The sequence below is a fragment of the Paramacrobiotus metropolitanus genome, unplaced genomic scaffold (assembly GCF_019649055.1).
Source record: "Paramacrobiotus metropolitanus isolate TYO unplaced genomic scaffold, Prichtersi_v1.0 Parri_scaffold0000215, whole genome shotgun sequence".
Classification (NCBI taxonomy): Eukaryota; Metazoa; Tardigrada; class Eutardigrada; order Parachela; family Macrobiotidae; genus Paramacrobiotus; species Paramacrobiotus metropolitanus.
Window position 1 is genome coordinate 21268 of NW_026570435.1, and position 23695 is coordinate 44962.

The following is a 23695-nucleotide window of genomic DNA, read 5'->3' on the forward strand; positions in this document are numbered from 1 at the left end:
GTTTCGTATAGGCCGATATGAAGTGCAGCTGATATTTTGTTCGTTCGCCTCTTGTCAAATCCGGACGCAGGTAAAAGAACATACAAATCAAGAACGAACGGTGTGCCGGTGCTGATCGCGTAATTCACGTTTATGTAGAAACAAACATGACAAAGCAGGCAATCAAAACAACACTCGGTCACGTGTTTATATACAGAATTTTTATATTCCGGAGATTGAAGTTGTATATCAATTGCACGATAAACCTAGTTAACATTGCTTTATACATGGAAAAAATCTACATTTAACAACTGGTACCGTAGCGGCGAAGACAAGCAAAATCAGCCTTTATACAGCACACAAATTTGTTATGCTCCAAATCTGACTGATTTTTATGGTCGACCACTAAGATGGAAAGGTCAATAGATCTCCACCGGAATTAATCTTAATCCATTCGAGATACTGCGACACCCGTGTGTAAATGCCGCCGATTCCTGCACCAAGTTTTTCAATTTGAGTCAGTCTTCAACACGAGTGTTAATATCAATAATTAATACTCGTAATATTACTCGTGTTACTCGTGTTACTCGTAATATTACGAGTATATTGCAAACCTCACCTCGAGCGCAACCGTTTCCATAGGAGACGATACCCGCTTGATAGTGTTTGCCGGACGCCGGATCCTGACAGACCACCGGACCTATATGAGGCATTCGGAAATGACAAAATATATTCATTCAAAACACAATAGTATACTGTATTCACCTCCGCTGTCGCCTTGACACGTGTCTTCGCCAAGTACATCTCCCGCACACAGTAAATTGTTCAGGTCGGTCGGTTGTCCCACGATGTAACAGTTAGCACTGAAATCCGACGGGAGAACATTCAACTGTACAAATTTCAAGGGACGTGCTCCGGCACCTGCATAAATACCAAATTACACGAAGGAACAAAGGCGGGATCAAAAAGGGCAATGTGTGAAAGGTCACCAAAGCCAGCGTACTAAATTTAGTGGCCAAAGCGACTTAAGCAGCAAAGTTCATAAACACATCCTCTACTTACTTGACCCGCCTTCTTGCAAAAGACCGTACCTGTCCCAGAAAATATTTGATTAGATTGTGATATTCTTAAAAGTACACTTTTCAAGTAGCAAAAATTACCCGCTGACCGAGCAGATTTCACCGACTTTTGGATTTTGATTGCGCAGGCACACCGGGCATACACACGGTTTGCTGAAGTCGATGTCCCGGTCCAGCGTTAAGATTGAGACATCGTTCTCATTGGTGGACGAACTGAAGCGGGAATTCGTGATGATGCGCACCACATTGTACTTTTGAGCGCAGTTATTGGGATCGTCGCTTGATATCAAAGTGTCACTTTGTCCCGCACCTGTGTTATAAGAAGCACGTATACTAACCATTTTTATAATTACAAAACCCTTTCGGCTGTACCCAAAACAATGGTGAAACGGTTGTTGTCGTAGGGCTCACTCGGATAACGTCTGCAAGATATGAAAGGCGAATATACGAACTGAGTTATGAAATTTTGGAGAAGCCGTCAGCCGATTTAACCTGGACTGATATTCCGAGAGTTGTACATTAAGAGGATTAAAAATTACACGATGTTTATCAAACTATGCATAACTATGCCGATACTGGAAATGAAAAATGTTAAAGACGTCTGCGTCAACATTATCTCACAGAAAAAGAAATTTCTAAATTTCTAATTTTTTTCTCAAAGGGAAAGTGCATGTCCCATGTAGCAAATAGCATATTGGAACAGAGTTATTGTACTTTTGTAGCCATGGCACTACGAATTTTACCCGCGGGGATTCCTAACACAGTGTTCAGCGGTCAGAATCGTGCGCTTGCCAATAACAGACCCGCCACAGATAAAAGACCCATCTTTCTGCAGCTTGGCCTAAAAAATTTTAGTTTCAAAGGTCGGTACAGCCAAATACCGGTTCCAGTGCATGCGAAAATTGTAATTAAATAAATCAATTTTGAAGCCCATCAAGTCAATAAAAATCTGAAAATTTATGAGATACTGTATGCGTTCAAGTAACCATAGACTGACATCTGACATATTTTACATTTCGTAACGATTCGCGCAATTGGCCAATTGTTTAATGCGAAACATTCTAGCAGTTCTTACCTGCCAGCACACCGATCGAACATCAATCTTCTTTCCCCCGACAATCCGATCCTCCACGGTCCCATTCGGGTTCCGATCCCGGGTACCGCCTTGTCCCGACCACAAAGCCCGATTAGCCACCGCCAAACCAAAGGGATCCGCCCCGCCCAACCGCGGCACCCCACAACGGGCGTTGGAAATATCGCTTTTGGAGATGGTCCACGACACATCCTCCACCACCGGTTCCATGAGCACCGGCGCCGGAGCAGGTGGCGGCGCGGTAGGGACATCCGCCCCGGGGTGCAGGAGGTTGAACCAGTACGCCCAGTCCAGTTTGTTACTGGTCTTGCCGGCTGTCGGTTTCGTCCGGTTGGCCGCCAGGGACCAGGCCGAAGCAGCGCACAGCGCCATGTAGACGAAGAACGTCGTGGGGAGACCGCGCATGGTTGGTGAGAAACGATCACGGTGTGTATGTGTTTAGTGAGCGGCTAATGTTTTATACCGGCGCGTGATTTTGCACAGGTGGTTACGCTGAGGATGATCTAAGTGTCGGGGAAATTTACGGCGTTTTTTACCTTGCGACCGATGATTGTGACAGTATTACGCGGATTTGGACATGGAAATTTTTGGAGGTCAAGTCCGTTAGTGCTGTGATTTTCTGTACACTCATTCATGAATAACTATGATTTATGCGATGTTTATTTACTTTTAAGGATCAAGACGTCTACTCTCATTATGCAGTTACACCATTTCAAACGGATCAGGCACATATTGCGGCAGCATGACTGCCATAAAGTATAAACAGCAATTTGACGTAGGTACAGTAAGTAGTCACTAAGTATTACAAATAATATTACAGCATTCCGGTAACCACAATATTACGAAGAACAAATTCTCGATCTGACCTTGTTTGTATTCTGTATATTTAAAATACAAAAAATCTTTAGCACAGTTTAGCAATCACAGTCCGCAAAGATATGGTGCGACGAGCCTCGTACGTGTGAACAGCTAATCCACCAAGCCCAAAACGTCACCTCCCGCATTGTCTTTTACCCAGTCAATAAAATTAGATACCCTTGTGTACATGCCGCCAATCCCTAAACACGAAGCAACAACAGTAATTATAGATAGAAGTAGCAGAATTTATGCCGTATGCTCAAAGAAATAAAAAAACCGCGCATTACGTATATGTGAACATTGCGCATTTTGTATAAAGGACGGATACATTGCTTTGCGTGTTCGGATCGATCATGACGGTTAGCCGAACCGGACTCAGGTAAGTTTATTTTCAGGTTGGGCGGGAAGTGAATACTACTGTGTGTAGCCTTTATTATGTAAAACTAAAAACTGATTTCATTCGAGCGATTGGGACGTTCGAATTTCTGAATCAAATTGCTTTGTCGGTTTCTTCATTGTGATGCGTTAGATTGTTTTAATTTGGTTGATATAATATTTTTTTTGTTAAGACCACAGAGTAACAAAATGAAAGAATTCTTTCACAACTAAGAATTTGACGAATAAGTACATACCGCGTCCGCATCCCTTTCCGTAGGAAACTATCCCACTTTGGTAATGTCGATGCGTGATGGGATCCATACAAACCACGGGACCTGCAAGATAAAATACAACCTCCACTACGATAAGCTCTATTAAAACAAAGCTACAAAAATTAAAACTTTTTGCTCTGTTGCTATTAGCTGTTGGCTACAGTTCTTTTATGGGCATGAAGGCATTGATTTGGTCGGGCCAGCGCACTACAATCTTATTGTTAGCAGTGGGAGACAGTGCGTGTAAAACTAAATTCTGCTGAAACCACCCTACACTAGTTTGCCATTCCCTTACCGCCACTATCGCCCTGGCATGTGTCTTCACCCAAAACATCTCCAGCGCAGATGAAATCATCCAGATTGGGTTTTTTGCCTCCCAGAGCTTGAATGTAGCAGTTGTTATCGTAGACGGTTTTCTTTATGTTGATTCGTACGAATTTTAATGGTCGCGGACTTCTTCCTGTGCATAAATATATATTTTCTGTAACGTAACCAGGAGATAATGTCTTCACTCTTCAGATATGTGAGCAAATTTTCACGTGTGTGACGTCACGTTCGTCTACATTAGCGTAAAATTTACGCTAATGACTTTCACATTTAATGTGAAAGTCATTAACTCGATGCAGGTGATGACGAGTGTAGTAGATGATTAAGTACTTGATTTCCGATGCGTAGACTATCAAGATACGTACTAGTGCTTCTACGTATGTCGACTGTGCAAAAAGTTTTTGACTTACCACCCATGCCGCCACCTTCCTTCTCCAGACCGTATCTGTAACAAGTGTTCTAATACTTATTTACAGAATACCAGTGTAAAACAGATCTTTTTAAAACTTAATTACTTTGTTACAACTTGACAAGGTACCAATTACTTTGGTACCCCTTTGGTACAAGTTACTGCATGTTTAATTTGTTGTTGGTAGGTCAGTATAAGATTAACCATATAATTGTTTCTTATGTATTACTAGTAAATAATAGTAATACATAAGGAACAATAAGCGGCATTGTACATACTACTGCCGTACATAGTAAGGCGTGTTCAAATCAGCTGTTGTGTGTGGTAGCTACTAGCTAGTGGGATTTTACTTTACAATTTGCTGTCAGCTTCACAGGTGCTCACCCGCTAACGGCACACATTTCACCGACTTTCGGTTTCATCCGACTAAGACACACAGGACACACGCAGTTGTCGGCAAAATTAATGTCACTGCTCAAGGTAACCAGGGCGATATCGCGGTCGTTCGTGAGACGGACAAACTGGGGATTGGCAATGACCTTTGTCACGTTGAAGATCTGCGCGCAGCTGCTGCTGTTGTCTTTCAGTAAACCATGTTCATCCCGCTCCAGCGTCTGGCTGAAGGGCGCGCCAACAACAACGCGAAACCGATCTGGAGACATGGTCGTCGCTGTGCTGCACAATAAATTAATAAGTAGAAGGTAAGAGTATGCGTATCACATAGTATTCAAAGCGCTTACAACGTACAACAATATTAATTCTAAGTTGATCCATTTATTATTTCTTCTAGGGGAAAGAAAGAATGATGATATTTCTATTAGTAAAAGCAAGATTGATGTTGGTTATTTAATTCCGCTCACGTGCACAAAAGCCGTGACGGACATGATTGCGCCACTAACCGCTTACCGGAAGTCGTTGACACAGTGACTTGCAGTTAGAATCGTCCGTTTACCGATGATGGAGGCGCCACAGACGAACTTCTTGTCCTTATGCAGCTTTGCCTATATCAAAACAACCCGATCAGATTTTATACATTGTACATATATGCATGTGCATCAAACATGGTTACGCTCCTACGAACGGAAACTTGGAAAATACCTGCCAGCAGATCTTTTCGGGGTCAGTGTCCTGTCCTCCGACTATAGTTAGCGCCATGGTCAGCCTACTTTTGGGAACCGGCAGCTGCAGTGCATCCGTCCAGACGGCGATATTGAGATCGGATAAACCGAACGGATCGTAAAATCCCACACGTGGTGTCCCGCAGCGTAATGTATCATTCCATGTAGCATTTGTCGTCGTCCGCGCGGTAGATGATGCCGGTAACACTGTCGAAGTGGTGAGCGTTTGACCAGCATTTTGAGTAGTTGCCGGAGTTGGAAATAACTGGGTGGATGCGATCACCGGTGTGGAATCGGAAACATGTAACGGCCCGGTAATGTTCGGACGGTTCGGATTAAGCCAGAAATCCCACCCAAGACGCGGTGCATCATCCGAACGGCATATTCGGAGAAACGCAATGAGGAAGCAGCAACATAACGGCAGGTTTTTTAGAGGGCTCATTTTGTACACAAGCTCAGACAGGTTAGCGTGCGCGATTAATAATTTATTGTCATGCGAGTGCCTGCAAGCGAGAATTCACCTTCGCTATTTAGCGAGTTTTGTACAGTATTTCAGCGTCAGCAGGAAAGAACTTACAATGTACAAAAATATGCAGTTTCTTAATTGTAAGTTCATTGGGCAGCAGGTGTATTATACACGCGGTTAATTGTGCGCGATGTCGCTCTGTTGTTTTCCGCTCGATATTGTTATGCCGGTCGTTCGTATATATCGCAAAAATTAGGCTGTTGCTCAAATTACTGTCTTCTATCTGCGCGCTTTCTTATTGTGAAGACCTTTGAATTGCCGGCAGTAAGTACTGTAATGTCAAGGTTTCTTACCGTCTAGCGGTAATTGCAAGCGTGACGCATCGCCAAACGATATGAAAGGTCAACGACAAATCTATGATTTCAATTTCAGTTTCCTATTTAAAAATTAAAAAAAGGGAAAAATTAAAAAATTAAGGATAACAAATTTTTAATCTGAACATGGAACCGGCAACACGATTAAATTAAGTTGTTACTTTTCCGCAGAAAGTTATTAATGTTAATATGGTACACTAGGAGTACTAACACCGAATGGTACACATGGCATTGATGGCAAGTAACAGTACATAGAATAAAAGAACAACACTGAAAATATAAGTGTGCTGTACAGAAACTGTTTTAATATCTGCTGTACAGAGCAAGCTCAATAAAGGTAATATGAGAATGTACTATAATTATGCAAATTCTGACAACTGGAACAATGCAACAACGAACACAAACCAGGAACGTATAAGTGCGATCTAATAAAATTGTATACAACAACAACAAAAATTCTTTTGATGAAGCTATCTGTACAGTCTGTAGAGGCGACAATTTTATCAAGTCCACAATAATGCATGTGTAATATGCGAAATCTGTTCCAGAACTATAAATCATCGTCGTTACCAAAGAACAACTGCTTCCCCATGCCCCAGTCCCAGTTGGCCTTCCGCGCTGAGGGTACGGCGTTTTCCGTCGCTCCGACTTCCTCCGGCGCATGGATGCGGATGAAATCGACCACCGCCTGCGCCCACACCGAATCCTCTCCGTTCAGTTTCTGGTAGATGCGTTCCGCCTCCCACAACCATCCCAGCGCTTTGGGCAGGGCCTCCTGGAATACGGGGGCTAGGCGCTGCTGTTCCTTTTCATCAACGGCGCGTTTCCACAAGTACGGTATCGCGGCCGACTTCACCATGTAGCGGGCACGGCCCAGGTGGTAGTCCGGATATATGACACTGGAACGACGAGAAGGTACTAGACTACTTATTTCGTTTCTCCGTCTCCTTACGTTTTTAAAATAAAAGAACCGAAACTACTACATTTGCACGCCCGAATGTATTCGATTTGGATACCGTATCTTCTTCATGAAATCTTCATTTGAACATTACTTTTCTGATTATTCCAGAAGTAAAGTACGATGCGTTTCGCCGAGAAGTGGTCTTTACAAGTGAACTCCGAGAAATTTCAAAATCAGTCCCTAATCCCTATTATATAGCAGCGTTTTAAGCCACCCCATTATTCACCACAAATCGCAAAGCACACAGGAGGAAATGTGACAATAACACACAGGAAAAGTGTGACAATATGACAACAAAGCTGAATGGGTTTGAACCAACACGGGCCGGGTGGGAGGGCTGCGCGAAATTATCACTACGACATTTAATGCTTTCAGCATTAATGGCTTATACAGCAGCGTTTTTAAGCCTCCTCAATGTCACCATTTTTCACACTTTTTTTTATCTCCCTGCCTTAGAAAAGACAACACTCCTTACCGCACACAGTCGATCATCCCCACAACCAGCTTCCAGGCGTCTTCATAGCCACCCATGGCCTGTACGAAGTCAGCCGCATCCATACCGCAGACGAAACGCAGATGTGCGTCGGGATGCACAACAGTGTCCATTCGCTTGACCCGTTCCATCGCCTTGACCGCCTCGTTCAAATCATCATGGGGATCGAAATTATTCTCCATGTCTCCACAGGCTGTGACAATAGCCTTCCATTTTTGCAGCTGCGGCACATTGTCAGCTTTGCACTGCGGACACGGCTGCAGAGCCCGGGTGTCGCTGGGAATACGAGCCGGGCATCCCACGGTGCTGCATTTCAAGGGATTGATGTCCGCGTCCTGGTGCATAACGGCAAAAAAAATCAGCGGCACAAATCACGATTAAGCTCCACAAAATTTAACTCTTATTTCCGATAATTCCATTCAAATGATGTTATTTTGCTCGTTTCAACCAAGGAAATTGTACACCACGTTTTTATATGTAGAAGTCCAGGTGGAGCACTTACGTATTCGGTAGTACATTTGCTGCAACCGCATGAATAACCATAAATCCTCTCAAACTCCTTACGACGCTCCATCAACGTCGAAAAATAACTGGTGAGGATTTCTTCGTTCTGTCGCAACTAAAAAATAGACGACTGCTGTGAAAAATCATAGGAAACAACAAGCAGGTATGTGGTAACATATGCTGTTAGTCTCCCAACAAAACTGCAGCCTTAACGCTCAGTACATATGTAATCATCAAGTTGAGGGTTTCCGTAGAAGTTTAGATTCTTAAAACGTTACTAGTAAGTAACGGAAATGCGTGTCTTGTATAGTACAATAAGAAACAGTCAATTAATTTTTTTCTAACCAACTCTCGCGGATTTCGCCCTCAATCTTTCATTCCGGTGAAATAAATATCCTCAACCGCCCGCACCACCATAGTGCGTCCTTGCGGATCCATGGTGACGTTGGTGTCCAGGCAGACCGGGGTCATGTGCCGCTGCAGCGCCCGCGGGAAGATGGCAATCATCTGCAGTTTCAGTTTGCTGCGCTGATTCGGAATGGGCAGTGCATTGCACACCAGCTTCTGCAGCATTTCCTGAAAGCGCGGAATACTGTCGCGGACCGTCGCGATCGATGGCCAAATGGCGGCGCTGATCTCCCGGTTAAAGTGGTGAAATCTATAAAGCGCGCACAGATGGTCAAAGTAATACAGTATTATTTTGTGATTTTAATCGCCAAAATTGTTACGTAAAACGGCTTACACGTTCGTAATATTCGGAAAGATTGGCTGGAGTGGAAGCACATCGAGGACTTGCTGGACCGTGACGCGTCCGGCGAATCCCGATACTTCATCCATCAGGCCATTCTAAGCACAAACAATCGCGTTACTGCCGGTCTAGCAGACCTTTTTACACCTCACTTCAATGAAAAACTTTTCAGCGTAAAATCACCGTCATTTTATGAATCTGTGCAAAATTAATCAGTTGTTGCTTATTGATAACAGGAACTTCAGTACCGTGATTTTGTTGATGATTTTGGCCACGAGGATCTCTGCAGTGCAACATCCGAACAGGGAGCAGTGCTGCAGTCCGCAGTCGTGGTCAAAAACACCCGCAGCTTGAAACGGTTGCAGTTTCTTGTGAATGTTCTTCAGCATGGCACACTCGTGTTTATGCTCCTTTTTCCAGTCAGCTGACTGAAAAAAATTTTTGTTTAGAAAAAATTGTATTAATTTTGCAGTACAAATCATCTTGCAGACTATTCACGTCACTAACCCGAAGCAAAAAAGCAAAACGAGATTAACTTTTACACATACAACTGCGACAGCATGAAAAAAGAAGATGAGTGACGCATTTATGAAGAGTCTTCATATTACGTTTCTGTTACTGTATCGCGAATAAAAAAAAATGCAGGCACTGAGTTTGATTATAAACTGGAGAGTTTAATAAAAGCGAAAAATGAAGCAGCGACATGCAACCAGCAAGACGAAGCGTGAAACGATCCACTGGTGACTGAGTGGTTTTACCTGGCATTCCATGTTGCAGTAGCGGTACAGTTTGCAACCAGAGCACACACGCAGCCCCGCTGGCCCCGCAGCTTCGGTGAAACACTGGGCACACAGAACTTTGTGGTTGTTATACGGGAACGACCAGATCCAGGGTTCAGAGGTAACAACAACGTCCCCGGCCTTCACCGAACGCGGTGAAATGTCCAGATCGCTTGGGGGGACCCGCCATATCTCTGGTTCGTGCAACGGACAACGGTCACAAACACGGTGCCAAGTTGCAAACCGTACACTCCGTTCCTGATCAGCGTCGGTCCAGTAGCCTGTGCACACACACACACAAGTGAGAAATCCGGAGATTTATGATTGTATAAAACAAATAGGAATAATTATTAAACTAGTAGACCCCGCGCAAACTGCGCGGAATAAATCAGTGATAGATTAAAATGCAAAGAAAGTTGAGAAATATATAAGCTCATCGTTGTTCGTGACATCTAAGATACGTACGTTGTCAAATTCAGATATATTCTACGCTCCGTTGGATTCATTCATGCTTAGAAATTTAAAAATTTAAAATTTCGCATAATTTAAAATAAGGTGCTGCTACTGTACTCGTAGTCGTAGCTGGGTTCACTGTTTTACCGAAGATTCTATATTGATCTTTCTGTGTTAACATTTTCCCGTTCGGTGCACTGCAGAAAAAACCGTAATAAACTTCAAAACTTGCCGTTTATATAGTATGTGCTGTTTTATAGAAATTCCTTTGAGTTTTTTTCTTTATCAGTCTGCTATTCTTTGAATTGTAAAATATTGCCCGTTGTTATGTATTAGAATTTTGGCCAGCCAGTGCGGCCACACTTATCAAGTCATTAGCATACTTCCAGTCATGGGTTTTTTAAATTTCGGTTTGTCCGGTAACAATGCCCAGATCGCAGTGTCTGATTGTGTCTCGCTTATTACATTCACATATGAGTCCTATCTGTATTGCTGCTCCGCAAGCTCCCTAGCGCCGGAGTTAGGGGTCACTTGCGGCTTCGCCTTCTGTTACAATAGCGTCGTTACACAACAGCGTCGTGAATAATAATTTAAATTAACTAATTAATTAATTCATAATAATCATTTAATTTCACAGCAGCGTCGTGAATAATTCGCACTTCCGCTACTTAGCACCACATTCTAATACAACCGCGTAAAATCCATACTACGGTGCCACCGTACTACGGTGGCACCGTAGTATACAGTAACACCAGTTGTACGGTATACAAGTGATAACGGCACGCGCAGCCGCCCTTGAGGCGCTACAATAAAGCTCGAACAACTGCGAAGGACAGCTACTTGAAAAACTGGGTTTGCAGCTATTCCGTACTCGCGGACTGCTTTGCCTGGTCTTTCTGACTTCTTCAGCTCTAACTGTCTTGCAAACAAAAATTTCTGGTAAAAAATATATAAACCACGGCTATAAGGTGATACATGTCATTACATAAGCACCCCATTCGAAGAAGAGCTTGAATAACGGCGTTTCAGCTGTCGACTCAAGACAGTGGTGGGGTGGTCGATTTAGCAGTGGTGGGTTCCTCACTTTTCCCATAGACTTTGTATGTTAACTTTTCTTAAACTTTTCTTTTAAACTTTACATTTTTCTCAAAAACTGATTCTTGTCGCGCCATCTGCAAACCTGGCGCTATCGAATGATATATAGACACCCAAGTTTCGTTAAGTGTGTCGCTCAGAAAAGGGAGCTTTGTATGGAATTCGCTAAGGCTTATTTTATTAATATATAGAGATAATCAACAAACTGTGACTGGCAGGAGAAAACAGAATTATCTGACGACAGGCTGCAATGCAAAATGGCAACGAAAATGTTGGCTGCGCTCAAGACCTGCTCAGTGGCTCACCAACGAACTTTACGCCACATGGCCACCTGTATCCAGCCTACCAAACCAAACTGCCACTCGCAAGGTGTTGTAACGACCGGAGTCTTTTGTTTGGTACTTACAGTACTGACTGTCGACTGAGTAGTGAGTACTGACCAGAGTACTCTTTGTAACTGCTTTATATTCCATATTCCTGTATTAATAATATACAGTATTTTATTTGAATAGTACATAGAATGATGCTTTTGCACTTGCACAAAATATGTACACAAACTGCTCTATGTCGTTAACGCTTAAGATCACGCTGATAGGTGATCGCGACTGTTCGTGCGACGACCAAACCGGGCATTAGCAATGACCCTTGTTACTTTCAAGATCTGCGCGCAGCCGTGATGTTGCTCTATGAACAAACACCGCTGGATGTTAATTTCATGGTTAACAAAGCAGCTGGCTGGTATCCGCCCAGAAACAAAGACAATTATTTCAAAATTATTGATCAAAATCACGCTCTCTTTCTTCGCACGCCGCGACAATAGCCTGCATTTTGTGCAACTGGGGCGCATTGTTAGCCTTGCACTGCGGACACGGTTGTTGAGCCCGTTTATCGCTGGGAATACGTGCCGGACATCCCACGGTGCAGCATCTCAAGGGGTTCATGGATGCTTCCTGCATGAAACATAAAGCCGGAAGCATTTAGCGGCACGAATCGTAATTAAGATAAGCTACACTGCCATACCAACAGCCACCGTGGCTGTTGGCTGAGGGTTGACGGGATCTGCAGGGGATGACGAATAATTCACGTAAAGCTGCTTTTTTTATTCGAACCAAGACATTTTGAAAAATTCCGATCGAGAACTCACATATTCGGCAGTACATTTGCTGCAGTTGCAGGAGTAACCGTAAAGTTTCTCGAAATCCTTGCGGCGCTGCATCCGTGACGTAAAATAACTTGTGTGGCACTCTTCATTCTGCCGCAACTGAAATACGGTAGATTATTAGACAAACGGGTAGGCATTTGAACTACAAACCAGGTTTGTATTTTATTGACGTCGAAAACTTCCCTAATCAGCAAAAATTACGAATACACCCCGTTAGTCTTGAGACTCTTCATTTAAACCAGATACGTAGCACAATTATAAAATTCGGAACCAATGGGAAGTGTCCTAATACCGTAAAAATGGCTAACATTTACAATAGTTGGCCATTTTTCGGTCTTTCAAAAGGAAAGGCTAACCGATAATAAATAATCCTCACATCTTGCAGTCCGGTGTAGTAAATATCCTGAACCGCCCGCACCATCATGGTGCGCCCCTGCAGATCCATGGTGACGGTACTGTCCAAGCAGACCGGGGTCATCAGCCGCTGCAGCGCCCGCGGGAAGATGGCAATCATCTGCACCGTCACTTTGTTGCGCTGATTAAAAACCGGCAGTATATTGTACGTCAGCTTCTGCACCATTTCCTCAAAATGCGGAGTACGCTCGCTGACCGTATCCGGCCAAATAACGGCGCAGAACATCCGATTGAAATGCTCAAACCTACAACGCACGCGAAACACCTTTAGCTGACCCATTCACAGTCGTAAATAGAATCTGGACCTATTTTTCGGTAAATTACTCCTATATATTCCATATAACTCGACTTACACGTCCGTAACACTCGGAAAAATGGGCTGGAGCGGAAGCACGTCCAAGACTTGTTGAGCCGTGACGTTTCCGGGGAATCCGGACACTTTCTCCACCAGACCTTTCTAAGCACAGACAATCTCATCACTGTATGCCAGTTTAAAGACTATTTCCATTTAAGTTTGATGCACAACACAATTGTAGTAACCGAATCGCTTTCTCTGCATTCGTTATTATTAATTTTTATAATTAGGTAGTACAGATATGTATTCTTTCTATACTGACCTTTACTATTGACAAACTTCAACAGTATCTACATTTCTCAATTATCACCGTGATTTTGTTGATGATTTTGGCCACAAGGATCTCTCCAGCGCAACATCCATATAGACAGCACTGATGCCGTCCGCAGTCATGAGCAAAAGCACCAGCCGCTTGAAACGGCTGCAGTTTCTTGTGGATGTTCTTTAGCATGGCACACTCATGCTTGTGCTCCTTCTTCCAGTTCGTCAGCTGAAAATAACTTCGATTTACACTGAAGAAAAAATTGTATTTATTTCACATAACAAATCATTCTTATATTTTAAAAAACCTGCAAAAACATACAAGCAGTACAGCATCAAGGTTTACATAGTCGCCCATGGGGATTGGTATAGAAGTATCCATTCTCGTGAGCACAAACGCGTCTTCGTGTAAGAAGATGGCTAATGCACGGTATGTATAATCTTTTGAAAAGTTACTGACTGCACCATAAGGTTCTACTCTAACGAACAAAATAATACTGCTAAATAAGTCAACTTTAGAATTTACAATAACAGAAGCAATAATAAGAAGAAGCGAGAAGCAATATGGAAACGCCCAGTTATGCCATCATACAGACTGTACAGATACAGTGGCTGATACACTGATCCTTCAAGAGGACTGAACGTTACCTGGCATTCCTTGTTGCAGTAGCGGTACAGTTTACAACTGGAGCACACACGCAGCCCCGCGGTTTCGGTGAAACACTGGGCACACAGGACTTTGTGGGTGTTGTACGGGAACGACCAGACCCAGGGTTCAGAGGTTACAACGACTTCCCCGGCCGCCACAAGATGCGGTGGATCGTTCTGATCGTTTGGGGGACCAGCCATGGTCGTTGTGCTGGCTGCAGAGGACAATGGTCACAGCAAGAGAGATCCGTTCGTGATCAACGCCAACGCAGCAGCTGTATACACACACAAACAGCCTGCAGACGGAGCAAAACTCAAATTAAATATTTTAACAGTAATAACAGATTAAATTATTTAGCTGTGAGTCCATGATTGAGACGAGGAAAAGCAGAAGTGGAATCGACAGGCAACGGAAATCCAAGTACAGCAAGTGCTCACTGCTCACTGCCCGAGCAGACCAGCGTACTAAACTGCCGCCCGTGTGATGTAGGAATAACTGGAACGATCTTTCGTTGGGGCGGTTTGGTACTGCTATCGCTATGTGTTCGTTTATTGATCGTTTTAATAAATGTTCCGAATTTTAAACATTGAAAAAACATCCAAAGTCAACGTTTTAATTGACTTCCTTCGGCTGGCTAGTTTCCATTCCCTCTGACTGACCAGCACTCTGCAAATCCCTGTCAGAAAACTGTGCCGCATTCTGTATTAAAATACGGTTTCCAGCGTTCAATAGCCGATCAAAGGTCCAATTGTTTCTCATAAATTTGCATTGATGACCGCTAAACTGACCTGTCAGCTGCAGTACATGTGTATACTTCTTCAGTAATTTAGGTGAACATTGTGATCAAAATTCTCTCCACCGAACGGATTACACATGATATGAGGATATAATATATCAAACTATTCTTCTAGGATGTTTTGACTCACTAAAGTGCTTAGTCTGAATTCGAATAACGGTTTTATTGAAAAATATTGCAAGAATTCCAAGTATCAGCTGGAGATCAAGATACGAAACGTCTATACATATCTCCGCCGGAGTTCACATGTATCCACTCTAAATAGCTTGATATTCTGGTGTAAACTCCACCAACACCTAAAACCAATGACATATCGACTGACGATCGACTGAATGCTATAACTCTCATCATAACTTTCCTCATACCTCTTGCGCATCCGGCACCGTATGATACAATGCCGGCTTGGTAATGTTTCTGAGTCTTTGGGTCCAAACACACCAAGGGACCTTTGAATAAAGAAAGAAATACTTTGTAGTAGAAGATAACCAGTAATCTTCCAAAAGTTAGTGTACTTTCCCTGTACAGCCATAAAATAAAGTAAGAGTTGTAGTAAACAGCTTTTCTGTACCTCCACTATCTCCTTGGCACGAATCTTCACCGACGTGATCTCCCGCGCACAGGAAGTTGTTCAGATCCGGAACCTGGGTGTCCGTTGGCTGTGGCAGTGGACAGTTGGCGTCGTATGTGGTATTCATCACGTTAATGTGAACGAACTTCAGCGGTACGGGGTCGCGATCTAACGAAACCGAAAATTTTCTAATTTGACGGCCACGATCTGTTACCCTATAGCTAACGGTCACGATCAACTACAGATACATCTAATATCCATATACCCTAAACTTTTACTATCTTATTTAGCAATTTCCATTTAACGGAATTTAAAGTGCATCACTTTATTTTTTACCGGCTGTTCCATCCTCCGACTCCGATCCGTACCTATAGATAAAATCAATTTTTAACAAAAACCTCTTTACCAAAAAATTCGTGCTCTCGGCAGCACTGCAAAATTTTCCTGGACTACTTCAGTATAGATTTATCATCTAATGACTGGTAGTACTGTACTCGATAGCAGTATTATTGTTCACAATAGAGAATACATTAAATTGTAGAAGCATTATCATGAAAATTGTATTGCTCTCAATTTTGTAATCAAAACTGAGCAGCGCACATATCTCGTTCTAGATCTTTGTGTACTTAAATATTATTCTATTCTACAGTTATGTGGCCTGTTTTGTTCAGAGAGAATGCACACGTATTACAACTGTACGGTCCAATAAATCTGCGCACTAACCCGCTAACGCTGCAGATTTCTCCCACCATCGGCTTCCTATCAATGATACACACCGGACAAGCACACCGCTTCGTAAAATCAATATCCCGATCCAGTGTCAAAATAGCGATATCGTGTTCATTGTTGCCCTTCGGCCGGTACTTGGAGTTGCTGACCACTCGGATGACCCCGTACTCCTGCGCGCAGTGATTGGCATCAGGATGCTGTAGGAATTCGTTGGTGTTGCTGAACGGAGCACCCACAGTCACGTTGAAGCTGTACGGCTTGTTGATGACACCAGTTCTGTCAACAGTCAGTAAGAACAGTCAGTATTCGTAATTTGTTTTTGTCAATGCAATGGCGCGCATGTGGACAGCTTCCGGCACTAATAATTACCGGGTGGTCAGTAATTATGTCGTCTCGTACTTGAGATCTAGCACACAATGGCTGGCTGTCAAGATGGTCCGCTTTCCGATAATCGATCCGCCACAAATGTAAAAGTGCTTGTAATGGATTTTAGCCTACAGAAGCATAAATAAATCACATTTTTTTACACTAAACAATCCAATATTCGGACTCGTTTCAAAAATTGATTTGTGAGATATCTTTAATACGTAGGAACCTAAATATATAGTATATAGACTATATGCCCTATTAATTATAGTTCAATGTTGCACACTATAATTATAGTGTGCAACATTGAACTATAATTAATAATTATAATTAATTATAATTAATAGGGCATATAGTCTATATACTGCATGCAGCTGCTTTATATAAGGGTAATTTGGAATCGTTATTACTGTAATCACCTAGAAGTAAATAAATAACTTTTAGATTTACTACAATTCACTTCAGTGTATATAAGAGCAACCAACCGAGTGCGAATTGATAAAATTTTAGTCACAGAACTATCGTTAATGATAGTTCTGTGAATAAAAATTGTTATGATAATATTACGAGATAGTACAAGACACATAAAAGCGCTTATTTTTATCATAAACCCAATTCTGATTAAATATGTTACGTGCTTTTACGCCTTATGTGATGGTAAAGTAAACCGATAAAATAAAACATTTATTGCGTAACACGCAAAAGCACGATGAGTATGTAGTTTAGATACATAAAATTATAAGCAGTTTAAGCACCCAATATTACGAGTCTCGTATGTACAGTAGGGTAGGTGTTTGCCGGTTCCATCAGAATGCAGTTTCCTGTTAGTGCTATGCAACGTATAATTAGCTATAGCGATCTGGGACGTACCTGCCAGCAGATGTTTCTCACATCGCTATCCTGCCCACCGACAATGGTCAACACCGGCTTCTCCCGGGTGCCCAGTGCCGCTACAGTTAGGTCAGGAGGTAATTTAAATCCCGACCGGTCTTCCTTCCGCGTCTTCCAGAGGTCCGCATTCAAGCTGTTGAGATCGAATGGATCCTTGTCGTCCAGTCGCGGCACACCGCAGCGTATCTTCAGGTTATCGGACGGTGCTCGCGTGGTCGGTGTGGTGGGTGCCGCGGTGGTTTTACCCAGGAACTTATTCCAGTAATCCCAGCCCAATTTATTCCCAGCCGTTTTCCAACCGGAAACAGGTTGAGAGAGCAGAAAAATTAGCGCCGCATAAGCGAACAAAATTGCTCCATCTGCATATTTTAAACGGGACCGCCACATTCTTTTTAAATTTGATGTTGATACAACGTTGTAACGTCGACTAGCGTTGCATACGATAAGGTAACAAAAACTTTATCAAAATTCCCGGTGTAAATGTTGATCATTGACTATTAAATTTTGGTGTATCTGGTTTGTAATCAAGAACTGCTCTTCCGGGTTGATGTCTTGCTGCGACGCTAATTGTTTCACACCGCTGATGTGCCTACCCGCTGATTAAATGTGTTTATTGCCTAATCAATCAGTCTTTAGAAAATCATGTTGCAGGTATAAGCTTAGCGTTGACATGGCCATTACCAAAACAATTTGCACCGGCGTTGGAAATTGTGTTGACAAACTTTATCGTTCTGACCATCAAACGCAGGAAGTGATGAGATGGCAGTGAATCATACTGAATCTTGCATTAATATTAAGTTTTACGGTTCACTATAGAATAGAATATGTTAACAATACATAACTAATATTAGTTTTTTAAGTGGTTGATCTGAATATTATCTGTATTAACTGCATTTAACGAATTATCTTCCTTATGTTCCATGACGGCAGTCATTTAATTTTTTTAAATTTTTCATATACTTACTGTACCGTACTTATATTTACAAATTTTTGAAAATAAACGAAAGCCATAGATAGGCCCCTTATTCTTCAGTTAATTTCAGGCAAAGGCATGTATATTATACATTAAATTTCACATTTTTTCTAGCATATTATCAACAAGGAAAATAAGAAAGAAAAACTAAAAGAAAAAACTCATAAGATCACTGTGTAATGCATGCGTCCAAATCTCCATTTTTAAAATCAATGGGACCATTTCGTCCTCCATTCCGCAGTCGGAGAACAAAATCGGTAAACTCTGTATTTTCAAGTGTCGGTTCGTCGGCCAATTCCAGAACCGATTTCCGAGGCCGTACACTACCGTCGGCGTTCTTCTCCACAAACATCCCTTGTTCACTCCAAATACTTCCTCCGGTTATTTCGGTAATTTCTGCTGGATCATCCTGAACGCCGGTTGGCGTATTCCATGACGCGAATTCCATGGTGTGCGGCATTTCCTCGTCCGCCTCTTCCTCCGATAGCGTTCGTTTTTCTCCCCTGTCGGCCTTGGTAGTGCCATCTTGCACTGGCGGAACGTTTTCCAATGGCTTTTCAGAATATTCCATTACTTCCGGATCAGATTCCTGTTCATCACCAACGACGAGCATTTTTTCCTGCTTGTCGTTTTGTACAGGTTCAATTTTGTCATGAACAACGTCTTTCAAGGACTCCCTACAGTGCGGGCGGTTGCCTTGAAAGGTTGTAACAGACGGCGGCTTGGTTACCGGTTTTTGCCACCGATACCGATTTTCTTGGGGAGAACCGTGACCGCCGGCTTCGCTGCAATTTGACCAATATCGGTTTCCGAAACACCTTTGCCAGCCTCGGGGAATGCCTTCTCCAGTCCATCGATAACGCTGGCCACGGTCTGATACCAGTCGCGCAGATTTCTGATGATATCCTTGTCCACTTCTTGCAAGATATACGTGGAGGAATTTTTGACAATAGTCTGTGTCATGTTTGCAGATGCAGCTGGCACATAGGCAAATCTGTACAAAATAAAGTGCGTCTAGTTATCCAGTCATTTCACAGCGCAATAATCACGAAACTGCTGATTACAAAAAGTAAATGAATAATACAAAAAGTACTTAAATGATTAAGGATAAAAATGGAAAGCCAACGAAACGAACCAAGCGAGCAAAGAGGACTAGCAAAGAAGAGGGGACTAGCAAAGATAATTTAATTTTTATTTAAACAAAAATAATTTTGTATATTTTAGGAATGTCTTGCTATAAAATTTGTTTTTATTTATGTTTTTTATTTACCTTTACTAAATTATGCTTTCATTTAGGTAATTACTTAGTTTTTATGAATAACAGTGTGCACACTGCACAAATAAGGTAGTTGAACGCGCAACCCCATCGACAAAATAATTATATAAATTCCAGTAACGACGAACAACAACTGCACGGCGTGCACGCGTATATCACCTCACGCTATCCGCATATCCAATCCCAACCGTTTCCAGACGCATGGGTGGCTGTTTCACATACATATTGCGGACCACTACAAAATCCCCGGCACTGGCGAACACAGGCAGATAATTCTGCTGCGCAGAAAACAGCGTCAACTTAAATTTGGCATCACCGACAATATCCAGACTGGGATCCACCAGGCCGATGTTCTGCATCCACTCGTTCCGTCCCCGCTGGCTCCTGACCATCCTGGGAGGCACGGCATAGCGCACGACGGCCACCAGGGCGTACGGACCGCCCACGGTCAGCTGGGAAAGGGACGGTAATCGGTCTGGGCGGGGAGACTGTAGGAACAATTTGGGAGACACAGCTTATCGCTTTCAGCGTCCTGAGATGAACGTTGGGAGCTGGACGGCTGACTTAAGGGACGCGGCAATGTCGCTACACAGTAAAAGACAGGCTTAAAAAAAAATACATAATAATTAGTAAAACCATGTATCAGACGAAATGTCTTATATTTCTCAGGATTTAGAATCATGACATGCTTTTATGTAATGTCTTGATGTATTCGCAGTCCGCTACACTATGATTCGACTACGTCATTAACACTGCTGACAGGTACATAATACAGACAGGCAAAACCGCAAAACTCAAAAGCAGACATTAAATCTGGTTAAAAAATTGCTACAATTACTGACAAATTACCAAGAATTATACTGAACTTAATTAACAAAATTAACTATTTACCTCGGGCACAAATTAGCAAGAACCAACATTTTTATCTGCGTTCAGTTATTATTTTTATTTATTTCTAAAATCAAATCCAGTGACTTGCTACGGAGTCCGGCGATAGTAAACCCTGCAGTTAGAACCGAGACTAATGGTAAGAATTTTCAGTGAAATCGTTACCACGGACTTCGGCAAAAGCAGCCAAATCTCGAAAAAACTTACCAACAACAACCTGCGGATTATTCTTGATGCAACAGCGTAACGTGTGCTTGTCATCGGTGGCGAACCATGAGCATTTTTCCTTGACGAATCCCGTCGCAACGATAACCGGAGCCCGCAGGTTGTCGAAATATTTCAGCCGTATCCGCAGCTCCATGGGCATCACCTCGTGCATACCATCCTGAAACTCCTCCAGGACCAGCATGTACGGCCGATTGCGACACCCATCAGGCTGGATTTCCAGGACATCCATTTTCCACTGGCGCTCCTTAGTGCGTTCGTTGATGGTGTAGCCCTGAACGGCTATCACCTGCAGCACCGCGAACTGCTGCGTTACTGGCTCCTCATAGGGGATATCACGGAGAACAGCGCGGGTGAGAGCGGGATGGGCGTCCTCAAACTCACGCACGAGATTCTCCAGGCTCTCCGATTCTGCGTTGGGAATATTGACGCAGCGGAATGTCGGAGATGGGGCTGGCTGCGCAGCTGCAGCCATTTCTAACTCGTCCTGCATTGCTGCTCAAAAGTAAGCGCAAGCATCAGCCACAGCTGTCTTATAGAGAACAGGGCCGAGAACGTCCACTGAGAATATTAAAAAATCATTAAAAATAACAAGATATCATCGAATCGTATCATCACAGTCTAATGCGGCGCTCTCATCTTTCACAAAGTAAGTACGAGTACAAATGTACAATAGCATCAGCTGACTAGCTGAACTGCAGTTTTCAACTGCACAGCATGAAATGCCATGAATAATGAGGGCACGCCCACGCAGACGGCAGCAATGCTGATTCGTCGGCGTGACAAAGAAGATTCAAGGCGCGATTTAGGTGGTCGCCGCTTTATGCGGTCACATATTTAACACCAAACCGAACACAGCCAAGAGCACGAGGGTAGCCAAATTAGCCCAGGTTGGGAACGGAACGCACCGGAAGTCCCATGGTAGCTAGTAGCTACCAAGTAGATAAAAGTAAAGGTTGAGAATTTCGTTTCGTCTACCTCCATTATTTTGGCATGTTTCGTTTATTCTGCTCAGACTTCAGTGATGCTTATACTGTAATACAAGTTTCGATTTGATTACGTAGTAACACGAAATGTCAAACTTTTCCATACTCTAGTGTATGTTGTCTGAGGTTGCCATGCTGACTGTAATTGCTGCAAAAGTTTAAGAACTGCATAATCAGCCGTCGTTTCCCGATCTCTGCAAAATCGACGGGACCAGCACACAGCTATCTTCAGCACCACCTAACCGCTAGCTAGGCAAACCTATTGTATCTGTTGCGTTTCTTGTTTCTAATATGCAGTTGTTTCTTTTATGTATTTCTAGCTTTAAATTGTTAATCGGTTGATTTATTGCCGAATATTTAACATTATAATTAATGTATGGTCTATCCTTTGCTCATTGCTAATTGTAAAGCTGACATAATGGCATGCAATCACGAGTACATGCAAGTATCTGGTTAAGAAATGACAGCTAAATTTAAGCAGACCCAACAGATTGTGATTCTCTGATAATCTGATTCAAGCGCGCTGACCAGCGGTTTTGCAGCTGCTGGGCTCCCATGATTGGTCCGCAGGTTGTTTTTTCACCAGCTTCTTTTCACTGGCGGTCAAAGGGCACTTGTAGCCAAGTTTAATCCGTACAACATCTAACGCCGACATCCTGTCACGCTGGCCTATCCGCGCGCCCTTTTTCTTGGGAATGATGGTCGGTAACTGGAGATCTTTACCAAAGGCGTTAAAGGGATAATGCATCAAGGAGTCGTAGTCGTATGGCAGTCCCTGCAAGTCGCCCCGGTACGACACGAACTGCTTCCAGTCGCCTGCAATTGCAACCCTTCATTACCAATGAGCATCACACCTCATTTTTTAACATAACAGTTGGCAGAAGACGACAGTCCTTAACATTAATTTGTGGATTCGCACTTACGTCTTCCAATATTACTGCAAACGATCGTGACGTAGTCGTCCCTATCTACCCGGGACATTTCATGGTAGAATCCCAAACTGTGCATGACCTCATGGATAATTTGTCCCAAGCGTCGCAGACAGCCCGGAGTGTAATAGACATACTGGCGACCACCTTGACGGCCAATCATGGATGCACACCTGACAGATGACAGAAACCGTATCGAAACACAGATACTGGCGAAAAAGCATCTGCTATTGTTCGTACGTACCTCATCTTCATTTCAACACGAAACTCGTTATTCAAACTTACTACTGGAAACTGTTCTATGAAAAATGGCAAAGTCATCATTTCGCACCAATTTCCAAAGAACCGTCCATGACATCCGAGTGGGGAACGAAACGAATACTGTACTGTTTGTATTAAACACCTGGAACTGAAGAAATAGCATCATTTGAACAGTTTCGGTGATTTGGCTACTGTAGACATTACTTTTGTGTCACCAGAAGTACTATACGATATTACTGTTTCAAAATGTGAGAATAAAATGCATCTGTCACTCGCGAATTAACGCAGAAACAGAATGCTGCAACGTCATTAGCAGTTGAGTTAACTGCAAAAACCAACTATTTTATGAAGCGGAAAAGCCAGGTCATAAAATTAATGAGTACTCCGGTACTGGAACGCCTCACGCACTTTTATGAACCCGTTTCGTCTACGTGATTTACAACTTACTTGTTAGTTGTTACAACGCGGCCTCTTATCTTTGGGCTGGTCGTGAGCATTCCGTACAAAAACATTAAGTACTTACAACAATTTTGTACTGTCTGTAAATGCGCTTGCGTATGCGCTCACTAATGTACGAGGT

General features: G+C 42.9%; 6 protein-coding genes and 1 pseudogene across 6 annotated transcripts; all 7 read right to left on the minus strand.

Annotated features, from left to right (window-relative positions):
• Positions 1 to 163: 163 nt before the first annotated feature.
• On the minus strand, positions 164 to 2565 carry LOC129601135 (trypsin-like). Its single transcript, XM_055499866.1, has 8 exons — positions 2134 to 2565; positions 1802 to 1899; positions 1431 to 1480; positions 1140 to 1368; positions 1042 to 1070; positions 745 to 900; positions 599 to 679; positions 164 to 473 (listed from the first exon to the last, which is right to left on the minus strand). Exons 1-8 carry the CDS (start codon positions 2554 to 2556, stop codon positions 385 to 387), a joined length of 1155 nt encoding a protein of 384 aa, XP_055355841.1. The 5' UTR covers positions 2557 to 2565; the 3' UTR covers positions 164 to 384.
• Positions 2566 to 2874: 309 nt separating this feature from the next.
• Positions 2875 to 6095, minus strand: LOC129601132 (transmembrane protease serine 9-like). Its single transcript, XM_055499861.1, has 7 exons — positions 5494 to 6095; positions 5302 to 5396; positions 4780 to 5070; positions 4397 to 4431; positions 3955 to 4119; positions 3642 to 3722; positions 2875 to 3209 (listed from the first exon to the last, which is right to left on the minus strand). Exons 1-7 carry the CDS (start codon positions 5953 to 5955, stop codon positions 3121 to 3123), a joined length of 1218 nt encoding a protein of 405 aa, XP_055355836.1. The 5' UTR covers positions 5956 to 6095; the 3' UTR covers positions 2875 to 3120.
• A 671-nt stretch (positions 6096 to 6766) lies between these two features.
• On the minus strand, positions 6767 to 14848 carry LOC129601128 (histone-lysine N-methyltransferase SMYD3-like). The gene is made up of 7 exons (XM_055499857.1): positions 14227 to 14848; positions 13628 to 13807; positions 13316 to 13419; positions 12925 to 13207; positions 8310 to 8426; positions 7790 to 8142; positions 6767 to 7252 (listed from the first exon to the last, which is right to left on the minus strand). The coding sequence occupies exons 1-7, from the start codon at positions 14425 to 14427 to the stop codon at positions 6904 to 6906; spliced, it is 1587 nt and encodes a 528-aa protein (XP_055355832.1). The 5' UTR covers positions 14428 to 14848; the 3' UTR covers positions 6767 to 6903.
• LOC129601137 (uncharacterized) lies at positions 8670 to 10468 on the minus strand. The gene is made up of 5 exons (XM_055499868.1): positions 10304 to 10468; positions 9818 to 10119; positions 9308 to 9487; positions 9054 to 9157; positions 8670 to 8969 (listed from the first exon to the last, which is right to left on the minus strand). The coding sequence occupies exons 2-5, from the start codon at positions 9827 to 9829 to the stop codon at positions 8678 to 8680; spliced, it is 588 nt and encodes a 195-aa protein (XP_055355843.1). The 5' UTR covers positions 9830 to 10119; positions 10304 to 10468; the 3' UTR covers positions 8670 to 8677.
• Positions 14849 to 15063: 215 nt separating the features above from the next.
• LOC129601134 (serine protease 27-like) lies at positions 15064 to 18077 on the minus strand. Its single transcript, XM_055499865.1, has 7 exons — positions 17557 to 18077; positions 16720 to 16814; positions 16315 to 16596; positions 15928 to 15959; positions 15592 to 15759; positions 15389 to 15469; positions 15064 to 15319 (listed from the first exon to the last, which is right to left on the minus strand). The coding sequence occupies exons 1-7, from the start codon at positions 17962 to 17964 to the stop codon at positions 15228 to 15230; spliced, it is 1158 nt and encodes a 385-aa protein (XP_055355840.1). The 5' UTR covers positions 17965 to 18077; the 3' UTR covers positions 15064 to 15227.
• Positions 18078 to 18556: 479 nt separating this feature from the next.
• On the minus strand, positions 18557 to 21585 carry LOC129601140 (uncharacterized; annotated as a pseudogene).
• Positions 21586 to 22270: 685 nt separating this feature from the next.
• Positions 22271 to 23021, minus strand: LOC129601138 (zinc metalloproteinase nas-15-like). Its single transcript, XM_055499869.1, has 2 exons — positions 22849 to 23021; positions 22271 to 22741 (listed from the first exon to the last, which is right to left on the minus strand). Exons 1-2 carry the CDS (start codon positions 23015 to 23017, stop codon positions 22440 to 22442), a joined length of 471 nt encoding a protein of 156 aa, XP_055355844.1. The 5' UTR covers positions 23018 to 23021; the 3' UTR covers positions 22271 to 22439.
• Between the last annotated feature and the right edge of the window lie 674 nt (positions 23022 to 23695).